Genomic DNA, 25,246 nt, shown 5'->3' on the forward strand with positions numbered 1-25,246 from the left:
ATGGGTATTGTAAAGCTGTTGAAATTGCTACTCAATTATCTGATTGTCATAGTTTTCTAACTTACTTGGTTACTTCTTGTAAGGTCGTGGAAATATGTACTCATATGATCTAACCACCTCAGTTCTATAATTCAATAGGTTGAAACCACTTTTAGGTTCGTTTGATAACTCTTTTTGGAGAACACTCAAAAAGTGAATGAGTCTCTTAATACTTATGATAACTGCTCTCAGTTTTTTTTTCAAAGGAACTAGCTTATAGACAGTAGACCCCTTGCCATCCCCCCCCCCGCCACTCCCCCCACCCCCCCCAACAATTGCACAGATTGTTCTTTTTGACTCTCTAAACTGGCTCTGTTCTCTAGTTTCTGATGTTTGCCTCAGGCCCTCCTACCTTCATGTTTGGTGCTATTTTTTTAGATTACTGACTTCAGTTAATTTTGCTGTAAAACTCAGCACTTTTAAAATGATTCACATAACATCAACTCTGGGTAGTATAGGCTATTGTCACATTCCCTGGGGACCACCTTGCCAGGGCTAGGTTCCTTTTCTATCTCTTCCAGCCTCCCTTCCCACAACTCCTGCCCAGAACAGAGGAAATCAGCTATTTTATCAGAAACCTGAAGCTCCTAGGACTTCTCTCTTTGCGTGTGGATCTAGCCCACACTTTGTACTTAGGCAATTATTAATCTCTGAACATAGCTGACAATGTTCACATCATGGTATAATAGGTATATTATGTTTGAAGTGCCTCCCACTTTGGATTCTTTTCACAGTAAGCCAGCTTCTTTTTTCTTTTTTGCCCTTGAGGCAATGGATGGGTGAAGAGAAGTTACAAAATGGGAAGCCTGGACCTTGTTACTTCAAGCCTGAAGGCAGTTGGGGACAGTGGTAGGTATGCAGAAAAGGGACGTCAAGGAAAAGCCAGCCCCTTTTACCTGTGTGCATTGTGGGGAAGGAGACAGAAGACAGAGGTGAGGCCGCTAGATGACAGAGGTATGTTCTAATCTCTTCTTTCCAGGCTTTGCCCCAGGAGGAGGATGCCTGTTGGTTAAATGGAGGGCAGTTTTACCCTTCTTAACATCTGAGGTTCTTGGAAGAGGTCACTTTTCAGGATTCTAGCACCACCTGGGGCATAGCTACTTCCGAGTGAATTCAGCAGTGCATCATGGTTAAGAAAGGGCCAGCATTAGCTTTCCAGAGCTTTCCTTAGTTCCAGTGTGGCATGGAGGACACAAAAATAGCTGCCTGTCCCTGTCATGACACTCCCCCCGTTCTGAAGACTGGGGGATAAGGGATGAGATGACATTGCAGAAGAGGCTGCAGGACAGAGAGCTTGAGCCACGGCCGGATGGAGGATTCTTTGGGGGACTGAGAGGGGTCAGCAGTGCCTTGGGAGCTGAGGTGAGATCACGTCAATAGTGGAGCCCAATCCTGTCTAAATTGAAAAGCGCCAGACTATGAATTAGATGAGCTGCAAATTTCAGCAAGAGAAGCCCCATGGAACACCTAGACACTTCCTTGGAAAACAGCAGGAAAAGGGGTAGAAGTATCAGAAATAGAGAATTTATCCAAAGGAGCTATTTAATAGACTAAAATTACAGGGTGGTTTCTTAAAAAAAAAAAAAAAATAGCTAGTATGCTGTTGAGGAAAACCGGACCAAAAGTAAAGAAATAAGCTGTGTTTCTTTGCAAGTGATTTTTCAAAGCTACAACAATTGGTAACAGAGAAGAGTTTGCAACAACTAAGATTTGGAGATGTTTCAGGTTAAAGTTTCTTCTGTCCTGCTGCTATCTGCTGAGAGACTAATGGAAGACATCATACAGTTTTTTCACTTCAGCCTGCAAGTGTGGTTGTAGCTGGAGAGGCCATGCTTGTAGTTCATGGGGAATTTGAGAAAGTCTTGCTGTTTGTCTTGGGGTATCAGATGAAGCAAAGTTGCTGATTTTTGTTTTGCAATCCAGAAACCTACTCTATAGAGACTACAGTGATCTCCTAATTGCTTAAGGAACATATTTGAAAACTCAAACCCTCTAGGATACGGGCCAGTCCTTCAGCTTTCCAAATCTGTCATGACAGTGCTGGGGCCGGGGCTTGTCGGCTAGTAGGCACAAATGCCATTGAATTCTATCTTTTGAGACACAGAGACATCGTGGGTCTGGTCATGGGAACACTTCAGGGTAACGCGGATTGAGCCTCTCTGGATTTCCAGGTCTCTTGCGGATCTTTTCTGAATCCTTGTTGTTTTTTCAAATACAGCCTGGGCCAGGGGAGAAGAAGGCATCGAGGGATCTATGGTGCGAATGCATTCCTTTTGTAGCATTTACCACAATTGTAATCGAAACGCTATTTGGGCAATTATTTGTTCTGCCTATTGTCTCCCCCATGACACTTCAAATTTGTTTTGCTTATTGTCTCCCCCACGACACCGCCAAGTCCGTCTGTTGAAATGTATTTACCAGCTCTTAGCATAGTGTCTGGCATATACTAGGCATTTAGTGAATATTGTACGAATGAGTAAGTAATTGATGAATTAGTGTTAATAGTTATTTGCCCGTCTATAAGTAAATTGGAATTTTATGGTCTGAATTAATTTCTATGATAAAGTACAGCTTCATCCAAGTTTATTTACTAATACTGAATGTAGTATTAATCTTTTAGTAGAATAGAGTAGGAATATATCTTTTAGTAGAATATAGTAGGAACATAGTAGAATATACTGAATATTGAATGTAGTATACTAATACTGAAAGTAGTATTAATCTTTTAGTAGAATAGAGTAGGAACATTGTATTCAGTAGTGTGCTGATAAATGTTAAACACTGGTTTTCTGTGAGAAAAAGCCCTGGTTTGTGGCATTTTCCAATTTCTGTTGTCTAAATACACCTACCAGGGCTGATTTCAAGCTAACCCACATGACTTTGTTGAATGTGCAGTTGGGAAGAAATGTGCACAACTGGTCCTTATGACTCAGTGAAAGCTGGCTCTAGAACACCACTGAAGTGCTTTCACACGCGAGTTTAGTAATGCATTGTTTATTTATTTATTTAATATAATTTATTGTCATATTGGTGTCCATACAACACCCAGTGCTCATCCCAACAAGTGCCCTCCTCAATGCCCATCACCCACTTTCCCCTCTCCCCCAGCCCCCATCAACCCTCAGTTTGTTTTCAGTATCCAAGAGTCCCTTATGGTTTGCCTCCCTCCCTCTCTGTAACTTTTTTCCCCCTCCCCCTCCCCCATGGTCTTGTTTTTCACATACAGAGGCTGCGTTGGTGATACACATTCACTACAGCATGTAGCTTAAAACGATTTTCAGTTAAGGTAATGCGATCGACCGTAAAGGATAAACTCCAAAAGTTTCTGTAGCTTAATATTATTGAGGTCTGTTTCTTATCTGTGTGAAATCCACATTGCTATGGCTGGTCAGCAGAGGGCTCTCTTCCAATTGCTCATTCAGGTTCCTGGGCTCCCTTTTTTGTGGCTCCTTTATCCCCGAGGGTCTTGAATGGGGAGCATGATGGGAGTATATGAGAGTTTCTTAATGGTCAGGGGAATGGCATACATCATTATACTTGTAATCAAATGACCAGAACATAGTCATATGGCCAGGTCCATCCATAGCTACAAGGGAGAGTGAGAAATGCAGCGTTCTAAGGGAAAAAAGAAATAAATTTAATAGCCAGCATCTTTTGTTTTTCTAGTCATGTGATAGATTAAGCTGATCAATTTATATTCTTCTTTTACTAATGCACACATTTGTAATCAGGCTGGCAGTGATTAGAAATGGAGTCTAGTAAATTCTTTTCTCTGTTCAGAGTTAGCTGGATCTTAAGAGCTTGGTCTGTAGTCTAACCAATAATCCTTCCTTTCCCTGAATTACTGTATTCTTTATTATCCCAATTTAGAGAGAAATTATAGGGGTTTGCAGAGCTTTAAAATTATTATATGCACTTGATATAATTTTGTTTTTGTTTTCTTTGTGTATTTGGCTTAGCTATTGAATTTATTATTTTTACAATTTTATTTTCTTTTTTAAATTAAAAAATTATTTTAGAGAGAGAGAGAGCATGAATGAGGGAGAGGGGCAGAGGGAGAGAGAGAATCTTAAGCAGGCTGCATGCTCCGTGTGGAGCCAAATGCAGAGCTCAGTCCCATGACCCTGCAATCATGATCTGAGCTGAAATCAAGAGTTGGTCACTCAACCGACTGAGCCACCCAGAAGCCCCTATTTTTAATAATTTTAAAGACATATTTAATTTTTCTTAATTTTTTTCTCCCTTTCAAACCTACTAAGGATATTTGTGAAGTGGAACGTACGGTAATAAGTGGCAAATTTGGGTCATTAGAGAGCATTCCTTGTCTTAATATTGCTATATTACTTTGAAAATTTTGGCATATTTAGAAATGAAGGTAATAATGACTTATAATTTTCAATTCGATATGTCTTTGTATTCTCAGGGCTTCGGTGTGTTTGATATTTGCGAAGATCAGCAAAACTAATAGGCCCCAACCATGACTATTTCCGAGCGTACATATTAGTGAGATATTTTTAACAGCCTTCATCATATGATACACTTGCTGATTAACCTAACTGCTTAAAGGGTTGCATTAGCAAAACTCTGTGATTTTATTCCCAAATTAGTTTAATTTTGTTTCATAGATACATAACTCACCTCTAATAGACATTAATAGTTTCATAACCGGTTCGTTACAAGTCACATATGCATATGCGTATGTGTTTGTGAGATGGAGTCCCATATGCTCAGTGTATAAGTTAAGTTGCTCTGTGCGTGAGGGGGCTTCAAGTGAAAGCGTCAGCCTCTGTACTACTTCGAGTGGATTTGTTTACTGAACTTTTTTTTTTAAATTTTTTAACGTTTTTTATTTATTTTTTTTAATTTTTGGGACAGAGAGAGACAGAGCATGAACGGGGGAGGGGCAGAGAGAGAGGGAGACACAGAATCGGAAGCAGGCTCCAGGCTCCGAGCTGTCAGCCCAGAGCCCGACGCGGGGCTCGAACTCACGGACCGTGAGATCGTGACCTGAGCTGAAGTTGGAGGCTTAACCGACTGAGCCACCCAGGAGCCCCTGTTCACTGAACTTTTAAGATGAATAAACTATTAATCCAAGAATGAGAGGAGATAGCAAAAGAAGAGAAGAAAGTGAATCGGGTATTAGGATATGAGACTACTAAGAGCTGGCAGTTTAGGAGGGGACAGAGTGTCTAGTCAGAAAAGGAGCAGCCAGCGTGGGTATCCCAGAGAGTATAGGGAGAGTGTTAGCGCAGTGAGAGTCTTGAACAGGAATCCAACATCATCCTTCGTGCCTCGTGCTCATTTATCTCATATTAGTGTCAGCTGGGTGTTAACAGATGAGGAAAACGAGGCCCACAGTTCTTCCTAGTCTTTTTCTAATTTGGGGCTACACAGAAATGTTGCTGTCACCATTTGGATGATGAATAGTTCACACTGAGGTAAATTGGGAAGGCGGCTCATGGCCTTCCATAGTCACTGGGGAGCACACCTGTAACCCGTTCCTCGTATCAAGCTGGGAATCTCTGCCTCAACCAATGGTTCTCGAACTTTATCAGGCATCAGAATCACCTGTAGGATTTGACAAAAAAAAAAAAAAAAAAAAAATCACAGATTTCTGGGTCCTGTCCCAGAATTCCTGTCTGGAATGGGATGGGGCCTGGTGATCCTGATGCTGTTGTGTGTCCCAGAGGATAGTCTTCGAGAATCTCTGTTCCAGAAGAACTTAAGTAACCTACTTGTGACAAATAATGAAGCAGGTTGTTTCCGCAGATGATTGTGATTGGATAGTTGTCTGACTCACTAACTCTGTTTTATTGTCAGTTAGCAGGCACAAAGGATATTAATCCTCAATATTCTGACTTATTCCAAATGAATTCATATTGTGAAATCAGGTGGCTTCTATTATCACTATAATATAAATAGCTATTTATTTAAAATAAAACGAAAGTTGAGATTCAAACTTTATTTGAAAATCATTTTGTGGTTCTATTATTTAGTTTACCTTTCACTTTTAAGAGAGAGCTGCAATACTGACTTTTGTCACAAGGTGGCATCAAAAGCCTGAAGAATTTGGTTGAAATTTGATTTCTGAAAGTTAGATATATTTCATGAACATTCAAAACAAAAGAAATTTGTACTATGAGGTAGTTTTTTTTTTTAATTTTGAGTGATATTTTGTTATTTTCATTTCAAAAATGCTTTCTTATTATAAAAATAATATAGGCACACATATATGTTGACATTATTGATGACTAATCCCTTTGGAATCAGTGAAACATATATCTTAGTGTAATAATATCAGATATCTTACTATCTTTCCCCAAGAAAGATTTCAAAAAAAAATTCAAGTTAGCAAGCAATTAGAAGGTGTTACTGTCCCGTGCTTGATAGTGTCTCTTTATGCAAATAGAAGATATAAACCCTGTCCCCAATGAGCTTTGAATTTAATTGGGGAAAAAAGAAATGTCTATAAAGTTCAAAGAGATAACAAAATAATAAGAAATGATTAAGTACAATGCATGATATGGATTATACAAGCAATATGAACAAGAATAAGGGCAATTAAACAAAAATTGTAAATGGCATTTTACAGAAACATCCTTATATCAGTTGAAAACACCATAATGAATCTTCTCTTTACTGCAATTATCTATCACTATTATAAGTTATTTAAAATATGAAGAAGTGTTTAGTAATCTTGAGAGCTGTGTAAGATTCAGTTTTGACCTAAACATCAGAAAATACTCACTTGAAGTATGAACTCACCTATTATTTCATGAATATATAATTTTATTTTTTTCTGATTAATAGAAAAAGATTTCTTAGAAGAGGGTGAAGATTTTCTGGTCACACAAATACCAGCTGCAATATTCTTAGATTTCTAGACTCTGAAAAACCTATCTATGTAGATATCTATATCTACACTTGATCTTGAAAAAATTCAAGTGTAGGAGGGTGGTTACCTGGGGATGGAGAGAGGGAGAAAGGGATTTGCTGTTTAATAGACTGAGTTTTGCAAGATGAACAAGTTTTGAAGATATATTTCACAACTATGTGAATATACTTAGCACTACTGAACTAAGCACTTAAAAATGGTTACAGTGGTAAATTTTTCTTATAATAAGAATAAAAACAAGTGTCCTTCTATAAATTGGGCAACTAATAGGTTTTTATTGAAGATCAACAATGTTCCTAGCTTTATGTTAGCGATTAGGAGCTACTTCAAAGAAATAAATGCCCCTTTAAGAAGCTTATAATATAGTTAATTGATGATAGATTAGCCTCATTCCCGGTAGGTAGGTGATCTACTGGAAGTCTAACATCTACCAAGCATTGTGCTAGACATTTTGTATAAATTATTTCCAACCTTCAGTTCTCAAAACAATATAGGAAAACGAGCATTATCATCCCTATTTCTCTATTGTATCATTAAGGAAGCTAAGTTTTATAGATACGAAGGTTTATTGCCTTGTTCAAGGTTGCAAAGTTTCTAATCTTGGAGTTGGTATTTAAACCCAAGTCTGTCTAGCCTCAAAATCCATTTTCTGTATACTATACCGTGCCCCTAATTTAAATAAAAAGTAATTGAAAAGAATACAGATAAACAACTAGTAATTTGGTGCTCTCGTTTCGTATTTCTGCTGGCAGTTAGCATTGTTTCATTATAATTACTCGGACAAAATTAAAAGAAAGGGTATGTGATAGAATTAATATTAGCATTTAGTCTGGATTGCTTTTTAACCTGAGAAAGGATAACCATGTAATTTTTTGTTGGTTTGAACTGTCTTTTTATTTGTGTTTTAACTTTTGGAAACACTAATCTTTTTCCCTGTGTATTCGTGTGCAGGTTATGTGGGTATGTAATTTGTGCCGAAAACAACAAGAAATCCTTACTAAATCAGGAGCATGGTTTTATAACAGTGGATCTAACACACCACAGCAACCTGATCAAAAGGTTCTCCGAGGACTGCGGAACGAGGAGGCGCCTCAGGAGAAGAAGGCAAAACTGCATGAGCAGGCCCAGTTCCAAGGACCCTCAGGTGACTTATCTGTACCTGCAGTGGAGAAAAGTCGATCTCATGGGCTCACAAGACAGGATTCTATTAAAAATGGGTCAGGAGTGAAGCACCAAATTGCCAGTGACATAGCTTCAGACAGGTAAACATTTTGTTTAATCTTTAGGTAAACATTATTTTTAATCTTCATTCCAAACAGAAATACAAATACATTGAAATGTTTAGGCAACGAGTTATCTAAATGTCATGTAAATGTCCATGTGTCTTATATAAATGCTGAAAGTGATGTTTAGGACTTGAGCTATTAGAGGTTTGAACAATGTTAGGTTTAATGAGGGAGCATTAGGTTATCTGATTTTCCAGAATGAAGAAATGAAATAAAACAGAGACTAGATAGAAGGTTATTGGCATAGGAAAGACAGACTGGGGTAAGAGCAGTGGGAATGAAGAAGAGACAGTTTTAAGATGTTTTAGAGAGGTAGGATGGAACGGACTAACCACAAGTGGGAGGTAAGAGAATGGGGAAAATTACTGATGTCTCTAGAACTTCTACGGTAGGCTGAAGGAGGAGGTAGTTTCTCAAGGAGGCAAATAGACAAGGGTTTCATGAGTTTTCTGTATCTGTGGGCTACTTGGGATCAATTCTGTTGGCTTCTTCATGTTCAAAATATGAGACTTTTATAAATAGTATTTATGGTTCTATATTTCCTACCTTTGAAAGAGGAGAATGAAAAAATTTCATGGGAAGATTATTTTTCTATACCATATTCCTATTTGAATTGAAAACTAAAAAAAATCTGTATAATATATCTGGTTTATACTATTTCTGTTGTCCAGAAGTGGCCCATAAATTTCTGTGTGACTACGTACAAAGTCATGCATTTGAGGAAAAACAAATCTAAAATTATACTAATAGGATGTTGGGTTCTGAGCATTCATTTATCACAGGTAAGATAACTGGGAGTCACCTTATATTGTACCTAAAGTTGCCACCGTGATGTGCTGCTGTGTCTTGTGAGAATAATAAAATGGTGGCTTCACCAGTTCTTTTGAAAACTAGCAAAAGTGAAACAAGGTAATCCTATCTTTGGGGAAAACAGTGGTGGTTTCATGGTTGAAATACTCTGAACATGTCTCAGTGTAAAACCTCAGGAACCCAAGGATTTTAAGTTTAGAGGACCCTCTTAGTTTGATTGAGGTCCACCTTAGGCAGACAAAATAATTTGGAAGGCAATCCCAGACACCACGTGTAGAGGAGTGAGCAATGATCCAGTTAAGAGAAAAAAGACAATACTGCACATTCAAGAGCAGATTACCTCTTTTGGCAAACGAGTCTCAATTTTAGTGGGACTTCCCGGAGGCAGGGTGGAATGGCCTCAGACTTATCTTACCTAATGGGCAAGGAGATGAGGTATTTATAAACCCTACCTCTCCTTTGCTATCGGTCTAGGGTTGTTCTTGGAGGGTGTTAACTCTTTGGAACTCATTCTCCAAGCAGGTTCTTTTGGCCAGAGAAAGCACTTAGGGAGATATAGTAAGACTTTGCTATGCAGGGACTGGTAGATGATGAGGCAGTGTGGGTTGGGACCGTGGCAGTGTCTGTTATACGAGGACTTTAGAAATCAATAAAGTCTGTAAAATGACAACTATCATGGTCATGGTATATGAACTTGGATAAAAAGATAGATGATAACCAATGGAGATAGAATTTTTAAAGAATTTCTAACACATTTTTAATGAATAAGTCAAATGAATAGTGAGAGCATAGACACATTCTGCAAAAACTAGATAGGTGCATGAGATAGTCTCCTTTGGACTTTGGAAAGATAGGTTCAGGAAGAATAAAGGGAAATACTAAAACATTGGATCACATAATAGATGATTAAGTTTTGGAATGTATCTCATCAGGAAGTTGTAGACGTTCAAAATAAATCCAGTAAGTTTATGAATGATTAATTCATCTTTGTAAGGAAGATAGAAGCGCATCTCTAATCTTTGTATAAGGTTGTGATGAGAACAAAGTTATCTTTCAATATTATCTCTGAACTCTTCTTTCATTGGCAAAGTATTATAAGCAAAAAAAAAAAAAAAGAGCATTTGTTTTATCATTATTAAATGCAGATTCGACAGCAATTTGTTTTGTTAAGTGTGTATGTATGAACCCAGTGAATTCTTTCCCCTAGGGCATGGGGTGGGTCATGGGTCAGCCAACTACGCCCTGAAGCCAAATCTGGCTTGCCACCTGTTCTTCCCCCGCCCCCCCCCCCCCCCCCCCCATAAATAAAGATTTCCTGGAACACAGCCATACCTTTCCATTTACTTCTTGTTTATGGCTATTTTCAGTTCCATCTCCAGGGTTGAGTAGTTACAAGAGACCATATGGCTCTCATAGCCTAAAGTATTTACTCTCTGACCCTTTACAGAAACTGTTGGCCAAATCCTACCCTAGAGAGTAGTTAGCTCTTTTGTTCTGCTGATGTCTCCTTTCTTTGCCCATTTTCTTTTGTTACTGTTTAAATTATTTCAGTTAAGCCTGCTTTCTTGTTCTGCTCTCTCCCTATCTGCCGCCTAACCTCTCTCTGTCTGTCTCTCTTTCCTTCCTTTTTGTCTGGCTAACACCCCCCCCCCCCCCCCCCACCATCTCTCTGTTGCTCCTTTTTTGTCCTTATCTATTCTCTTTCTTACCAGAGTGGATCTTTGAGCAGTTTGAGTTGGACTGTGAAATGGAGCTACTGATAAGGAAAATAACTTCAGTTTAAAGTATTATTAGTGATTTGTTTCCTCAATACCATTCAGAAACTGGTGGCCACAAAAAGAGAAGATTTGGTTCAATTATTTTAAATCTCTGGGGATCTTAGAATTGTGTTTTGACAGATACAAAAGTATGTTACTTATTTTTCTTTTAAGGAGTCTTAGTTTGATCTTCAACTGCATTCTGCGGTAGTTTTGACCTGTTTTATGACCTCTTCCCTCCCAGGTTTTGGCACAATGCTTTACACATAGACCCTTAGTATTTATTGAGTGAATGAGTATCAGTTGGCCCTAGATCTTAGTTTTGAGTTAATAAGCATTTACTTAATTAGTTTATTCATAACATGGTAAATATTTATTATCAATTTGGAGGTAAAATATTGTTAGAGGTTTTCAAATATTTTTTTTTATTTCAGAATAAGTTTTGAAATAACCATTTAAAAAATTATGTACAGTTGGCTTACCCTTTGTCATGCCCCTCAGGAATGCCCAGTGGCTTCTCAGTCTTTAATTTACATACTATAATGTGGTGATCTTATTAAAATATAGATTTTAATTCGGTAGGCCTGAGGTAGGGCTTGAAAATCTGTATTTCTAACAAGTGATGCCAATACTTGTAGTGAAGGCCAGTAGTGAGGCGTCTAAGAATATCTTAGGAAGGGAAACACCAGTGGCCTTTAATAGCTCAGTGACAGTTGTCTTCTGTACCATTGCCACTAAGAGGCATATATAAGTGAACATGTAAGGTTCTTGGAAGATACTGTTCTGACATATTTTTTTTAATGTTTATTTTTGAGAGAGAGAGAGAGAGAGAGCAAGCGAGTAGAAGAAGGGCAGAGAGGGAGACACAGAATCTGAAACAGGCTCCAGGCTCTGAGCTGTCAGCACAGAGCCCAGCACAGGGCTTGAACTCATGAACCATGAGATCATGACCTGAGCCGAAGTCAGACACTTAACCGACTGAGCCACCCAGGTGCCCCGAGTTCTGACATATTTATTGAGTGGGGGTCAGAAGGTGGAAACCAGCTACCTGGTGGCAGATGGACTACATTCATGTGGTTGCAAGCCCCTGGCTCCTTTATTACGACATGGTGGCTGAGCATTTACTTATTTAAATATGTTGTTTTTTAAAATACACTTCTTATTTATTTCCTCTTTATTATACAGTTAGGAATATGTATCTTAAATAGTACATATATAGTGAGATTTTTGACCTCTGAATTCATTTTCAAGATGGTCAAGGGGATGTTAACAAATATTTGTTTTACAAAGAGGCCTTGGGATGGAGGAGGGTTGTGAACCTCTGGGTTAAGGAATCAAAGGTGGGATCTAGAAGAGGGTGGGTGAAATAACCATTTAAAAAACTATATTTTTTGTTAAGAAAATAAAATTATGTAAAAGTTAAAGTAAATTTGTCGATGTTTAGTTGATGTTTTATACGCTTGAAATTATTTAACAGTTGGATGCTTCATAATTTTCCTTTTTTTCATAATTTTCATAGTTGAAAATTAGTAGTTAAAATTTAGGAAAGAGTTAAATTTTTTTCTTTTATGTAAAATTTACTATCTATTTATTTAGCACTTTCCTAGGACATTGGGAGAAGTTAAAAAGTAAGAAATATTATGGCTAATTTGTTTGGCGGGAAGTCAGAAGACCTAAGGATAGGACATAAGGATATAACAGGAAGTCCCTGTTCTTAGTTCTTCTCTTTACTGTTATCATTTGTTAGGTGTATATCTTTTGATTGTGTCTCAGTTTCCCCTCTCTAGAACAGAAGAGGCAGGCAGTTAGATCTCAAAAAGACTTCCAGTTCTAAAATTCTTTGTTATGTTGTATTTTAAGGTCTCTGCCATGGTATAAACTTCAAAGTATTCTCTTTCATTATTATTTCTTTCCCATAACTGGTAGTATTGTATTCAGTTAATAGAGGGTTATCTTCATTCGTATTGTGATAATATGTTATATTCCACTTACTCAACAGATATTTATCAAATTTCAGTATAGTTGTTATTTGTTACTACATGGCTCAACTAATTTCACCATAATTCATATATAAAACTGAATGTATCTGACATAATAGGTTAAGTCTCCAATAAGGACATTTTGACTCTAAGCTTGTAATTATATTACTATGTAATATTTCTCACTCTATTTTTCCCTACTTTTTTATTCTCTTGCAAAACAAAAATTAACAAGCAATAGGAAAAAGTAACAGAGTTAACTGCTTCTAATGAAATATGAAACATTTTAAGAAACATAACTACAAAGAAATAACATTTCATAGGCATGCCAGATTCTTTTTATCTTTTAAGTTTTTATTTAAATTTTAGTTGTTAATATACAGTATAAGATTAGTTTTAGGAGTACAATGTAGTGATTTAGCACTTACGTACAGTAGCCAGCGCTCATCACGAGTATACTCCTTAATACCCATCACCTATTTAATCCATCCCCCTGCCCACCTCTCCTCGGGTAACCATCAGTTTGTTCTCTAATAGTTAAGAGTCTGTTTCTTGGATTCTCTCTCTTTTTTTTCCCATTTTCTCATTTGTTTTGTTTCTTAAATTCCACCTATGCGTGAAATCATATGATATTTGTCTTTCTTTGACTGACTTATTTTGCTTAGCATAATACTCTCTAGCTCCATCCGTGTAGTTGCAAATGGCAAGATTTCATTCTTTGTCTTTTTAATTTATTTTTTAAAATTTACATCCAAGTTAGTTAGCATATAGTGCAACAATGATTTCAGGAGTAGATTCCTTAGTGCCCCTTACCCATTTAGCCCACCCCTCCCTCCCTCCCCCAACCCCTCCCAGTAACCCTCTGTTTGTTCACCATATTTAAGAGTCTCTTATGTTTTGTCCCCCTTCCTGTTTTTATATTATTTTTGTTTCCCTTCCCTTATGTTCATCTGTTTTGTATCTTAAAGTCCTGATATGAGTGAAGTCATATGATATTTGTCTTTCTCTGACTAATTTCGTTTAGCATAATACCCTCTAGTTCCGTCCACATAGTTGCAAATGACAAGATTGCATTCTTTTTGATTGCTGAGTAATACTCCATTGCATGTATATACCACATCTTCTTTATCCATTCATCCATCGATGGACATTTGGGCTCTTTCCATACTTTGGCTGTTGTCGATAGTGCTGCTATAAACATTGGGGTGCATGTGCCCTTCCAAACAGGACACCTGTATCCCTTGGATAAATACCTAGTAGTGCAATTGCTGGGTCATAGGGTAGTTCTATTTTTAATTTTTTGAGAAACTTCCATACTGTTTTCCAGAGTGGCTGCACCAGTTTGCATTCCCAGCAGCAGTGCAAGAGGGATCTTCTTTCTCTGCACCCTCGCCAACATCTGTTGTTAGGCATGCCAGATTCTTAAGCATTTGTTCTGACTGGAAAATTTTAACAATGTCATATGACTCAGTCACATTTCAGTGCATTTTGTTAGATGGTGAGTATGCTACCAGCTATAAGTGACGACAAGACAGTAATAAAAATACAAGGTGATTATCTTAGATCTAAAATGTAAAGTTTTAAGGCAAATTAAGTGTAATGAAAGTTTAGTAGTTTTGTAATCATTGTAATTTCCTTATTGTCTGATGTTTATAACCTACCAGTACTTTTGTGACATTTGATTAAATAATTAATTCATTAAAAATTTTTGATTCAAATTCCAATTAGTTAACATACAGTACAATATTAGTTTCAAGTGTAAAATATAGTGACTCAACACTTCCATACATCACCCGGTGCTCATCACAAGTGCACTCCTTAATCCCCGTCACTTATTCACTTCATTTCCCACCCAGCTCCTCTCTCGTAACCATTAGTTTGTTCTCTAAAGAGTCGGCTTCTTGGATTTTCACCCTCTCTCTTTTTTTCCCCCACTTTGCTCATTCGTTTTGTTTCTTATATTCCACATATGAATGAAATCATATTGTATTTGTCTTTCTCTGACTGATTTATTTCATTTAGCATAATACTCCCTGGCTCCATTCATGTCATTGCAAATGGCAAGATTTCATTCTTTTTTACGGCTAAGTAATATTCCATTCTATCTATCTATCTATCTATCTATCTATCTATCTATCTATCTATCTATGTTCTTTATGCATTTACCAGTTGATGGACACTTTGGATGTAAACTTCACGGTGCATGTATCCCTTTGAGTTAGTATTTTTGTATTCTTTGGGTAAGTATCTAGTAGTGCAATTGCTAGATTGTAGGGTAGTTCTATTTTTTTTTTTTAATTTTTTAAATGTTTATTTGTTTTTGAGAGAGACGGAGACAGAATGCGAGTGGGTTAGGGGCAGAGAGAGAGAGAGAGACACAGAATCTAAAGCAGGCTCCAGGCTCCGAGCTGTCAGTGCAGAGCCTGACACGGGGCTTGAACTCATGAGCTGCGAGATCATGACCTGAGCCAAAGTCGGACGCTCAACTGACTGAGCCACCCAGGCGCCCCGGGTAGTTCTATTTTTAACTTTTTAGGAACCTCCATACTGTTCTCCACAGTGGCTGTTCTAGTTTGCATTCCCACCAGCAGTGGGAATCCTTTCTCCACATCCTCACCAATACTTGTTCCTTGTGTTAATTTTAGCTATTCTGACAAGTGTGAGGTGATATCTCATTATAGTTTTGATTTGTATTTCCCTGATGGTGAGTGATGTTGAGCATCTTTTCATGATCTGTTGGTCATGTGTATGTTTTCTTTGGAAAAATGTCTATTCATGTTTTCTGCCCATTTAAAAATTGGATTATTTGGCTCTGGGGTGTCAAGTTTTAGAAGTTCTTCATATAGTTTGGATACTAACCCTTTATTAGATATGTCAATTGCGAATAGTTTCTCTCGTTCCATAGGTTGCCTTTTAGTTTTGTTGGTTGTTTCCTTTGCTGTGCAACATTTGATTATTTTAAAGTAAAAGTAATAGCTAAAATATATGCTTAAGACTTTTGCTTCCAGTATACATGGAGTAATAGGGCCTGGGTTTACCCTTCAGCCTCAGACATCTGAAAAAATAGACAATATATTTTAAGCAGTGTTTTTTTAGAAATTGGCATTAGGCAATCAAGGAGAATAACACCTGAAAGGTGGTAAATAAACAAAGTGAGCTCCATGATTGCCCTAGCATGCTGCTTTGAGAAAGTTTTCAGGCTATTGCATAGGGACAAGAGTATAGAACCCAGAGGTCTTCCTGAGTTGAGGAGACAGTTCTGAGGGCTTCAGGAAACCAAGGCAACTACAGTTTGCTAGACAGAATACCAGAGAGGAGACAGATGAACAGCAAGATACCTTGGAGATCTGAAGAGGGTTCTTTTTGTGTATGTAGTGGAGTGATGATTGGCAACTGTGGCCAGGGAAAGAGTCATCCAAAATGATGAGAGGGAACACGGGCCTGCATTCACCTAGGACCAAGAATAATGTCTGTTCCTTGTGGCCAGACTAGCAAAGCTCAAGATTCCTGAAACAGTGGGTAGAGTATTTTGGAAAGTCTTGCTTTTGCAATGGGGAATAATTAATGCTAAAATGAGCACTGCTGAGGGACAGAATAACAAATCATAAAAACAGGACCTGAAGAGATCAGACTGTTTCTAAGTAATTTTACTGCCTCCCAGGAGTTCAAGAAGATTTATAGGAATACACAAGTATTCAGTACCCAACAAGATAAAGTTCACGATGTTTGACATCCAAAGGTAACTGGGCATACAAAATGGTAGGAAGACACAATCAATAATGAAAAAGTAATTAGACACAGGATGTCAACCCAGAAGTGATACAGATGGTAGAATTATCCAGAAAAACTTTGAAGTAGTTATTATAATTGTATCCCATACAATTTTAAAAAGTAAATTAGAGATTAATAAGATATAAAAAATAAAACCCAAATTGAATTTGTAGAGATGAGAATTATAATATCTGAAATGAAAAATATATTTGATGGGGATAATGGAAAATTAGGTACTGAGGAAGAAAGGATTCGAGAATTGAAGACAAACCAATAGAAACGATGCAAAATGAAATACAGATAAAAATGAGTAAAATAATTTGTAAGTGAAAGAATCACAACCAGTGGGACAGTATCGAGTATTTAATATACATGTAATTTGGGTCCTCGAAGGAGAGGAGAGCATGAAGAGTCCTAAGAAAAATTTGAAAACATAGTGACCAATTCTTTGTTTCTTCAGATTTTTATCTAAGTTCCAGTTAGTTAATGTACAGTGTAATATTAGTGTCAGGCCTAGTGCTCATCACAACAAGTGCCCTCCTTAATACCCGTCACCCATTTAACCTACCCCCCACCCTTCTCCCCTCTGGTAACCACCAGTTAAACACACTTTAAATAAAAGGACAAACAAAATATATGAAGCAAAAACTGGTAAAACTTTTAGGAGAGATACACAAATCCACAATTATATTTGGAGATTTCAGTACCCTTGTCTTAATAACTAATAGAACAAGTAGGCAGAAAATCAGCAAAGATAGAGTAGACTTGTACATTAGTATCAAGTAACCTGACCTAATTGATGTTTATAGAACAGTCTGCCAAACAGCAGAATATTCATTCTTATTAGGGATACACAGAGCGGTAACCAAGATAGACCAGATTTTGGCCATGAAACAAATCCAAGTAATAAAAGATATGTTCTTTGGTCACAATGGCATTAAATTAGAAATCAGTGACAGGAAGATCTATGGAAAAATCCCCCAATATATGGAAGCTAATTAACGTACTCTTAAATAACCTAACGATCAAAGAAGATTTCAAAAAAGAGGATAGAAAACATTTTTAATTGAATTAACATGAAAACATACCGTGGAATTTGTAGGCTGCCACTAAAGCAGTACTTAGGGCAGAGTTTATAGCAATAGATACTTATATTAGAAAATAGGAAAGGTCTCAAAGCATTGATGTCAGTTTCCACCTTAGGAAACTTAGAAAAGAAAAGCAATTTAAACCCAAGTAAGCAGAATAAAGAAACCAAAAACTAAAGCAGCAATCAGTGAAAGAGAAAATAGAAACAATGAAGCCAGAAGCTGATTCTTTGAGATCAATGAGTCATTAAACCTCTAGACAGACTAATCCTGGACTTTATTGGCAGAATGATCAAACAGTAGACTTGAAGATATATAATGACGTTTTCTTATGTGGCCAACACTTAAGAGACTTATTTTTAAGAATATGATATGAGCTTTGAAAGATAAGCTATGTCTTTTTTTTTTTTTAAATGTTTAACATATTTTAGTTGGTTCCATAGTGTAAAAGTCAGCCTTTCTCTTGGAATTTATCTAATGTCAATATTTAGGTGACAAGGAATTTTTAATTCTATTTCAGCTGAATTAAACTTGAACCATTCTCAAGTTTCCTTATTTAAGTGACCTGTAAAAGGAATTGCACTCTCTGCCATTACACTTAGGACAGTCCCAGTTTATACCTGTTCTCTCCTGGAAGCCTGCATAGGTTGGCATTTATCCTGGGTTTTTTATGTGAAGTGTTTCATTAAGAGTTGCATTAAAATAAGTTGGGGCGCCTGGGTGGCGCAGTCCGTTAAGCCTCCGACTTCAGCCAGGTCACGATCTCGCGGTCCGTGAGTTCGAGCCCCGCGTCGGGCTCTGGGCTGATGGCTCAGAGCCTGGAGCCTGTTTCCGATTCTGTGTCTCCCTCTCTCTCTGCCCCTCCCCCTTTCATGCTCTGTCTCTCTCTGTCCCAAAAATAAATAAAAAACATTGAAAAAAAAATTTAAAATAAAATAAAATAAAATAAGTTGGGGTAAGTTTGGTAGGATTCGACTTTGTACTTAAAGCTCCTGATTTCATTCTGTGTGGGATGCCTGTGCAGTGAACAGAGTTCTCATCTGAAATACAGCCAGCCAGAATCCATTCTTCCCCTTACTTTTCAGACACAAGATAGTTAACTTATCTCCTTTAAGAGCAGGAGGCAAGGCGCTCACTGACAAAACGAAGTGTGATCTAAAGGTCACTGGTGGTGGTGGGAGGAATATTTGACATTGTTCCTGCACTTGCCCTTTAGTATAGAGGCCTGTTTTGTCATGGCTCATTCTTTAGCATTTGAGATGCAGGAAGTCACGTTTGTGGGAGACTTCAGAAATTGTAGGTTAGTTGTATGTGAAATATGTTCAGGAAAGAGAGGCTGAACAGTCTTATCATAGAGTGCATAGAAGGTGGTCTGAATGTTTTTTCCTACAGTGGTATTGGCATTTATTGTATAGTATGAGCCTACAACTATTTGTGTATTTTATTATTTTGTGATTTTTAAAAATTTTGCAATAACTATTTCATCAGCAAGGTGCCGAAAAAAGAAAATGCATTCTTACTGAGCAACGTGTAATTTGCACAAAATTTTTGTTTTCTTTGCCTTCCACTAGAGGGCTCATAGTCACTGAAAACGTGAATTCAAAAAGGAAAATAAAATCTGGTGAAGAAGCAACATCTATTTTAGAAATTAGTTACTTTAAGAAGATCTAAAGATGACAAAATAATACAGATACAGAAGGTATATTTTACATGTCATTCTGTCAAGCATGACTTTTCTTTTGATGTTAGTTCTTTAAAACTCATTTTAGTCATTTTCAATCACAAGAATTTTTGGGGGGTGGGGCACGCAAAAAGTAAATTATTGACTCCATTTGAAGAAGAACTTCAAAATGGATGATGGGCATTGAGGAGGGCACTTGTTGGGATGAGCACTGGGTGCTATATGTAAGCCAATTTGACAACAAATTATATTAAAAAAAAAAAGAAAAGAACTTCACTGCACCAGTAAATGCTGACATTCTAAAAAGCATTTTAAAAAACATTGAAAATTTTCTCTATAAAAGTAAAGGAGCAATTGAGCAAAGTAAATTTCCTGATGCAAGAGTCATGTGTATCTTTTTCATTAATGTATACGTAGCACTTTGCACAGTAATTGACACACAGTGGTGCTCAGTGAATACTTGTCAAAATGCTGAATGAATGGAATTATAAAATAGCTTAAGAAAAAGGGGGGTGAATCATAAGGGCATTGGAGTGTCTGACAGAACCCCCAGGAAAAGAATGAGGATAGACCTTATGAATAACTGGAGTTACGGACTCAAATACTATGAACTTGATCTCAGTATCTTGTCTCTGTTTCTTAGCTTTGTCTATTTTATTCCCGTATGTCTCCAAAAAGGTTTTTAGTGCTCAACTGTTCTACATGGTAGGGAAAATGACCACGCATAGAATTTGTTTAATAATTCAGTTTGTTCAAAATGTTCAATTTGTTAAATAATTGAATGAAAGGAGTTTGTAGTAGCCTTCATATTGAAAATCAGTACATTATTGGCGTATGTATTTTAAATAATGCTTGGGAATTCATACAATACGTTAGCTTAAAGCTAACTTATAGGAGATTCAGTAGTCAATAAACGAAACTTTGCTATGAAAATATGGTTAAGGTCCAGGATAACACATAGTTGAATTGAGATTTATGTTAATTGGGGTGGAGATAGCTAGAACATAATTATAAAGTCTGCCATTTGAAAGCTATTAAAATGTCTCACCATTTGATTATGTACATAATGGTACACATATAAAAGTATTTTAGGATGGGCTGTAGGCATTTTGATCTGACACTGAATAACAAAATTGATCTTGCTAGTGGACCATAACAAGATTACCCTGACTGAAAAGGATATAAGTAGAATTTTATGTTTTGTGCCTCTTAAACTGGATGCAAGGCAAGAGTAACAACTCTTGAACTCATTTACAGCATGGAATTTGGAGTTATCCTGTCTTTTGATTAATTCTCACCATAGTTTTGATACTTTAAAAAAGCTTACCTTTCTTCATAGGTTAGAAGTAAAAAAAAAAAAAAAATGAATAATATATGAAAAACACATATTTTTAGTAAAATTAGATTAAATTTATTTTTTCTTTAACAGGAAGTGTTAGAAGTTATTTTGTTCAAAATGACTTAGTATTATTGCACTTGAAAGATTGCAATGCTGATTTAAAATATGGTTTAAGATCTTGTTTGAGGGCGCCTGGGTGACTCAGTCATTGAGCATCTGATTTCGTCTCAGGTCATGATCTCACGGTTCATGAGTTCGAATCCCACATCAGGTGAGCCCCACTTCGGGTGAGCACGAACCCCACAATGGGTGAGCCCTGCTTTTCTCCCTCCCTCCCTCTCAAAAAATAAAGAAATAAATAAATCTTGCTTAATTACCCCCGTTTTTGATTTGCATTTTCTTTTTGAACTTTTTTTTTTTTTGAGAGTAAATTTTAAGACCTCTGAGCTCATGGAGAAGGATTTTCTTATGCTTCAAGATATATTTCTTCTTCTGTATGGTATCTCCCTATTTTATATACCTGTTCCATACTCTACTCACTCCATTTCTTTTTCCTGTACAACCACTGGGTTTTTGTTTGTGTAAATTTTTATAAATGTTCTCTTCAAATGTAGGGGTATACATATACATATTTATATATGTATATATATTTATTCCTTTAAAATGATATATTATATACACATACATATATACGTGTGTGTATATGTTGGAGATCTTTTTTTTTTTTTTTGCTAGTACATGATGAGTGTGTTTTATCATTACTTTATTAAAAAGTTTTTTTTTAACATTTGTTCATTTTTGAGAGACAGAGAGAGACACAGCGGGGGAGGGGCAGAGAGAGAGGGAGACCCAGAATCTGAATCAGGTTCCAGGCTGTGAGCTGTCAGCACAGAGCCTGTTACAGGGCTCAAACCCACAAATCATGAGATCATGACCTGAGCCAAGTTGGATGCTTAACCAACTGAACCACCTAGGCACCCCTATCATTACTTTTAATGGGTGTGTCAAAATTATTTAGTCCCTATGACAGACATTTAGGTTATTGCCCATTTTTTGCTATTATAAACACTATTGTAATAAATAATCTCATGTATATGTGGTACATATAGGTAGCATATCTATAAGATAAAATAAAATTTCCAGAATTGTGATCACTTGGTAAAAATGTATGTGCAGTTTTAATTTTTTGTAGGCATTGCTATATTGCTTACTATAAAGCATGTACCAATCTATTCTTCTGTCAACAATTTAGTTACTGCTTTCTAACTCTTTAGCCAACACAATGTTATAGACCTTTTTTATTTAAGTTTATTTATTTTCAGAGAGAGAGAGAGAGAGAGAGAGAGAGAGAGAGAGAGAACACCAGTGGGGGAAGGGCAGAGAAAGAGGGACGCAGATGATCCAAGTGGGTTCTGTGCTGAGAGCAGAGAGCCTGATGCGGGGCTTGAACCCACAAACTGTGAAATCGTGACCTGAGCCCAAGTCAGATGCTTAACCAATTGAGCCACCCAGGCACTCCAAAGTTATAGAACTTTTCATCTTTCTTGTATCATAAATGAATCAAGTTGAGCATGTTTGTATATGTTGAAGAATATTTGTATTCCTTTTTTTCTTTTTTAACTCTGTTGCCCGTTTTTCTGTTAGTCTTTATCTGAATGAATTTTTTTTTTTTTTTTAAATTTTTTTTTTTCAACGTTTTTTATTTATTTTTGGGACAGAGAGACACAGAGCATGAACGGGGGAGGGGCAGAGAGAGAGGGAGACACAGAATCGGAAACAGGCTCCAGGCTCCGAGCCATCAGCCCAGAGCCTGACGCGGGGCTCGAACTCACGGACCGCGAGATCGTGACCTGGCTGAAGTCGGACGCTTAACCGACTGCGCCACCCAGGCGCCCCTATCTGAATGAATTTTTAGCATCTCAGGGCACCTGGATGGCTCAGTTGGTTGAGTGTAGAGTGTCCAACTTCCGCTCAGGCCGTGATCTCACAGTTCGCGAGTTTGAGCCCCATATTGGGCTCTCTGCTGTCAGCGCAGAGCCTGCTTCGAGTCCTCTGTCCCCTCGCCCCCTCTCTCTACACCTCCCCTGCTCACTCTCTCTCTCAAAAATAAATAAACATTATGGGGCGCCTGGGTGGCTCATTTGGTTGAGTGTCTGACTTCGGCTCAGGTCATGATCTCACAGTTCGTGAGTTCAAGCCCCACGTCGGGCTCTGTGCTGGCAGGTCAGAGCCTGGAGCCTGCTTCAGATTCTGTGTCTCCCTCTCTCTCTGCCCCTTCCCCACTCATGCTCTGTCTCTCTCTGTCTCTTAAAAATGAATAAATGTAAAAAAAAAATAGAAAAAAATAAATAAACATTAAAAAATAAATGGATTTTTAGCATCTCTATGTATATTATGGAAGAGAATTCTTGGTGCAGTGGATTGTATATAGCTTTCTATTACTGTGTAAAACCTAATGGCTTAAAAGAATTTAAATTTATTATCTCACAGCTCCACGGGTCAAGATCAGGGGAAAGGTTAGCTGGATCCTTGGCTCAGAGTCTCACTGGGCTGAAATCAAAGTGTTGGCTGGGGCTGTAGTCTCATCTGATGCTCAGGGTCCTTTTCCAAGCTCACTGATTATTGGCAAAATTCAGTGCCTTGAAATTGTATGACTGAGGCTCCCAGCTCTTAGAGGCCACCCACTGTTCCTTGCCAAGTGTCCCTTCCCATAGCATGACAGTTGTTTTTTTTCTTTGAACCAACAGGAGAATGTCTATATTGCTGTGAATCTTTTTGACTTCTGTCTCTGACCTCTATAAGCTCTTTTAAAGGGTTGTTAACTTTCTGCTTGATCAAGCCCACCTCTCATAATTTTCTTTTTCATTAACTTAAAGTCAACTGAGTAGGGACCTTAATCATATCTACAAAATCACCTCACTTTTGTCATATAATGTATGGGAATGATAATCCCATCATACTCACAGATCCCACCAACAGTCAAAAGGAAGGGTTAACAGGTGTTTATACCAGGTGGCAGGAACTGTAGGGGATTTCTGCTTACCTGAGATTGCAAATGTTTTTTCTGAGTTTGTTATTGTCGTTTGGTTTTGCTTATGTTGTCCTTTTTCCAGTGCATACACATAACCATGTCTTTTACAGTGTTTGCGATTTTTTTCTTTTATGACTCCCATTTACTTTTTAAAAAATGGAGATCTAATTCACTTGAGGTAGAATTCACCCTTTAAATTATACAATTCAGTAGATTTTAGTATATTTGTGAATTTGGGCAACCATCACCACTAATTCCAGAGCGGTTCTACTATCACCAGAACAAACTCCATACCCATGAGCAGTCAGTCACCATTCTCCCCTGCCCTCCACTCCCTGGCAACCACCAATCTATACCTCCCAGGATTTGCCTATTCTGGGTATTTCATAAAAATGGAATCATACAATATATGGCTTTTTGTGTCTGGCTTCTTTCACTTAGAATAATGTTTTCAAGGTTCATTTATGTTGGAGCAGGAATCAGTAATTCATTCATTTTTATGACTGGATAATATTTCATTGGGTGAATATGCCACATTTTACTTAGCCATTCATCAGTTGATGGACATTGGAGTTGTTTCCACATTTGAGCTATTATGAATAGTGCTGTTATGCAAGTTTTTGTGTGGCCATATCTTTTCAATTTTCTTGTCTTTTCTATTATAGTCATGCTTGTGAATGTGAAATTTTATCTTGTGGTTTTGATTTGCATATCCCTCATGACTCATGATATTGATCATCTTTTCTTGTGCTTATTGGCTATTTATATATATATTCAATGGAGAGGGGTATAGTCAAATCCTTTGTTGTTGCTGTCTTTTCACTAAGATTAAAAATATCCCTTTGACTTCTCCTAATACTATTATGATTTTTCTTTGACATTATGAAACAGTGATCTATCAGAAACTTATTAGACTATGGTGTGAGGTACAGATCTAACCTTACTTTTTTATATACATGGTTACTCTTTGTCCCACAACTGTTTATTGAGTGGTGAATCTTTTCATCCCACTGATTTGAGATGCCATTTTTATCACACATTGAATTATTGTATTTTAAGGTATATTTATAGATGTTCTGTACTGTTCTATTTATCAGTCTGTTCAAAGCATGTATCTAGTTTCAAAAGTCCATTTCTGGTACAGAAGCAATTCAAACTATTAGTCATTGAAAGTAAGATACTTGGCAACTGAGCTCTAGTAATACATTAAATTTCATAGTTATTTAGCTAAGTAACTTGTGATGTATCTTAGATTATGCAATGAGTGAATTGTGGAAAAGTGGGAAGGTTCTGGAGAGTAGGGAGGTTATATTTTTACCAATAATATTTCTTTCAGTGGCTCCTGGGTGGCTCAGTCAGTTCAGCATCAGAATCTTGGCTTTGGCTCAGGTTATGATCTCGCAGTTCGTGAGTTTGAACCAGGCATCAGGCTCCACGCTGACAGTGCAGAACCTGCTTGGGATTCTCTCCCTCTCCCTCTCTCTGCCCCTCCCCAGCTCGCGTGGTCTGTCTCTGTCTCTGTCTCTGTCTCTCTCAAAAAATAAATAAACTGGGGTGCCTGGGTGGCTCA

General features: G+C 37.3%; 1 protein-coding gene across 36 annotated transcripts in view; it reads left to right on the forward strand.

Annotated features, from left to right (window-relative positions):
- Nucleotides 1–25,246, forward strand: part of RIMS2 (regulating synaptic membrane exocytosis 2) — a 602,465-nt gene that overhangs the window by 170,273 nt on the left and 406,946 nt on the right. For all 36 annotated transcript variants that reach the window (XM_060611071.3, XM_060611073.3, XM_060611075.3 and 33 more), the window contains one exon: nucleotides 7,886–8,196. In XM_060611071.3, the coding sequence (XP_060467054.2) occupies nucleotides 7,886–8,196 (311 nt within the window). The remainder of the gene's footprint in view (nucleotides 1–7,885; nucleotides 8,197–25,246) is intronic.

This window comes from Panthera onca, chromosome F2 (assembly GCF_046562875.1).
Source record: "Panthera onca isolate mPanOnc1 chromosome F2, mPanOnc1 haplotype 2, whole genome shotgun sequence".
Classification (NCBI taxonomy): Eukaryota; Metazoa; Chordata; class Mammalia; order Carnivora; family Felidae; genus Panthera; species Panthera onca.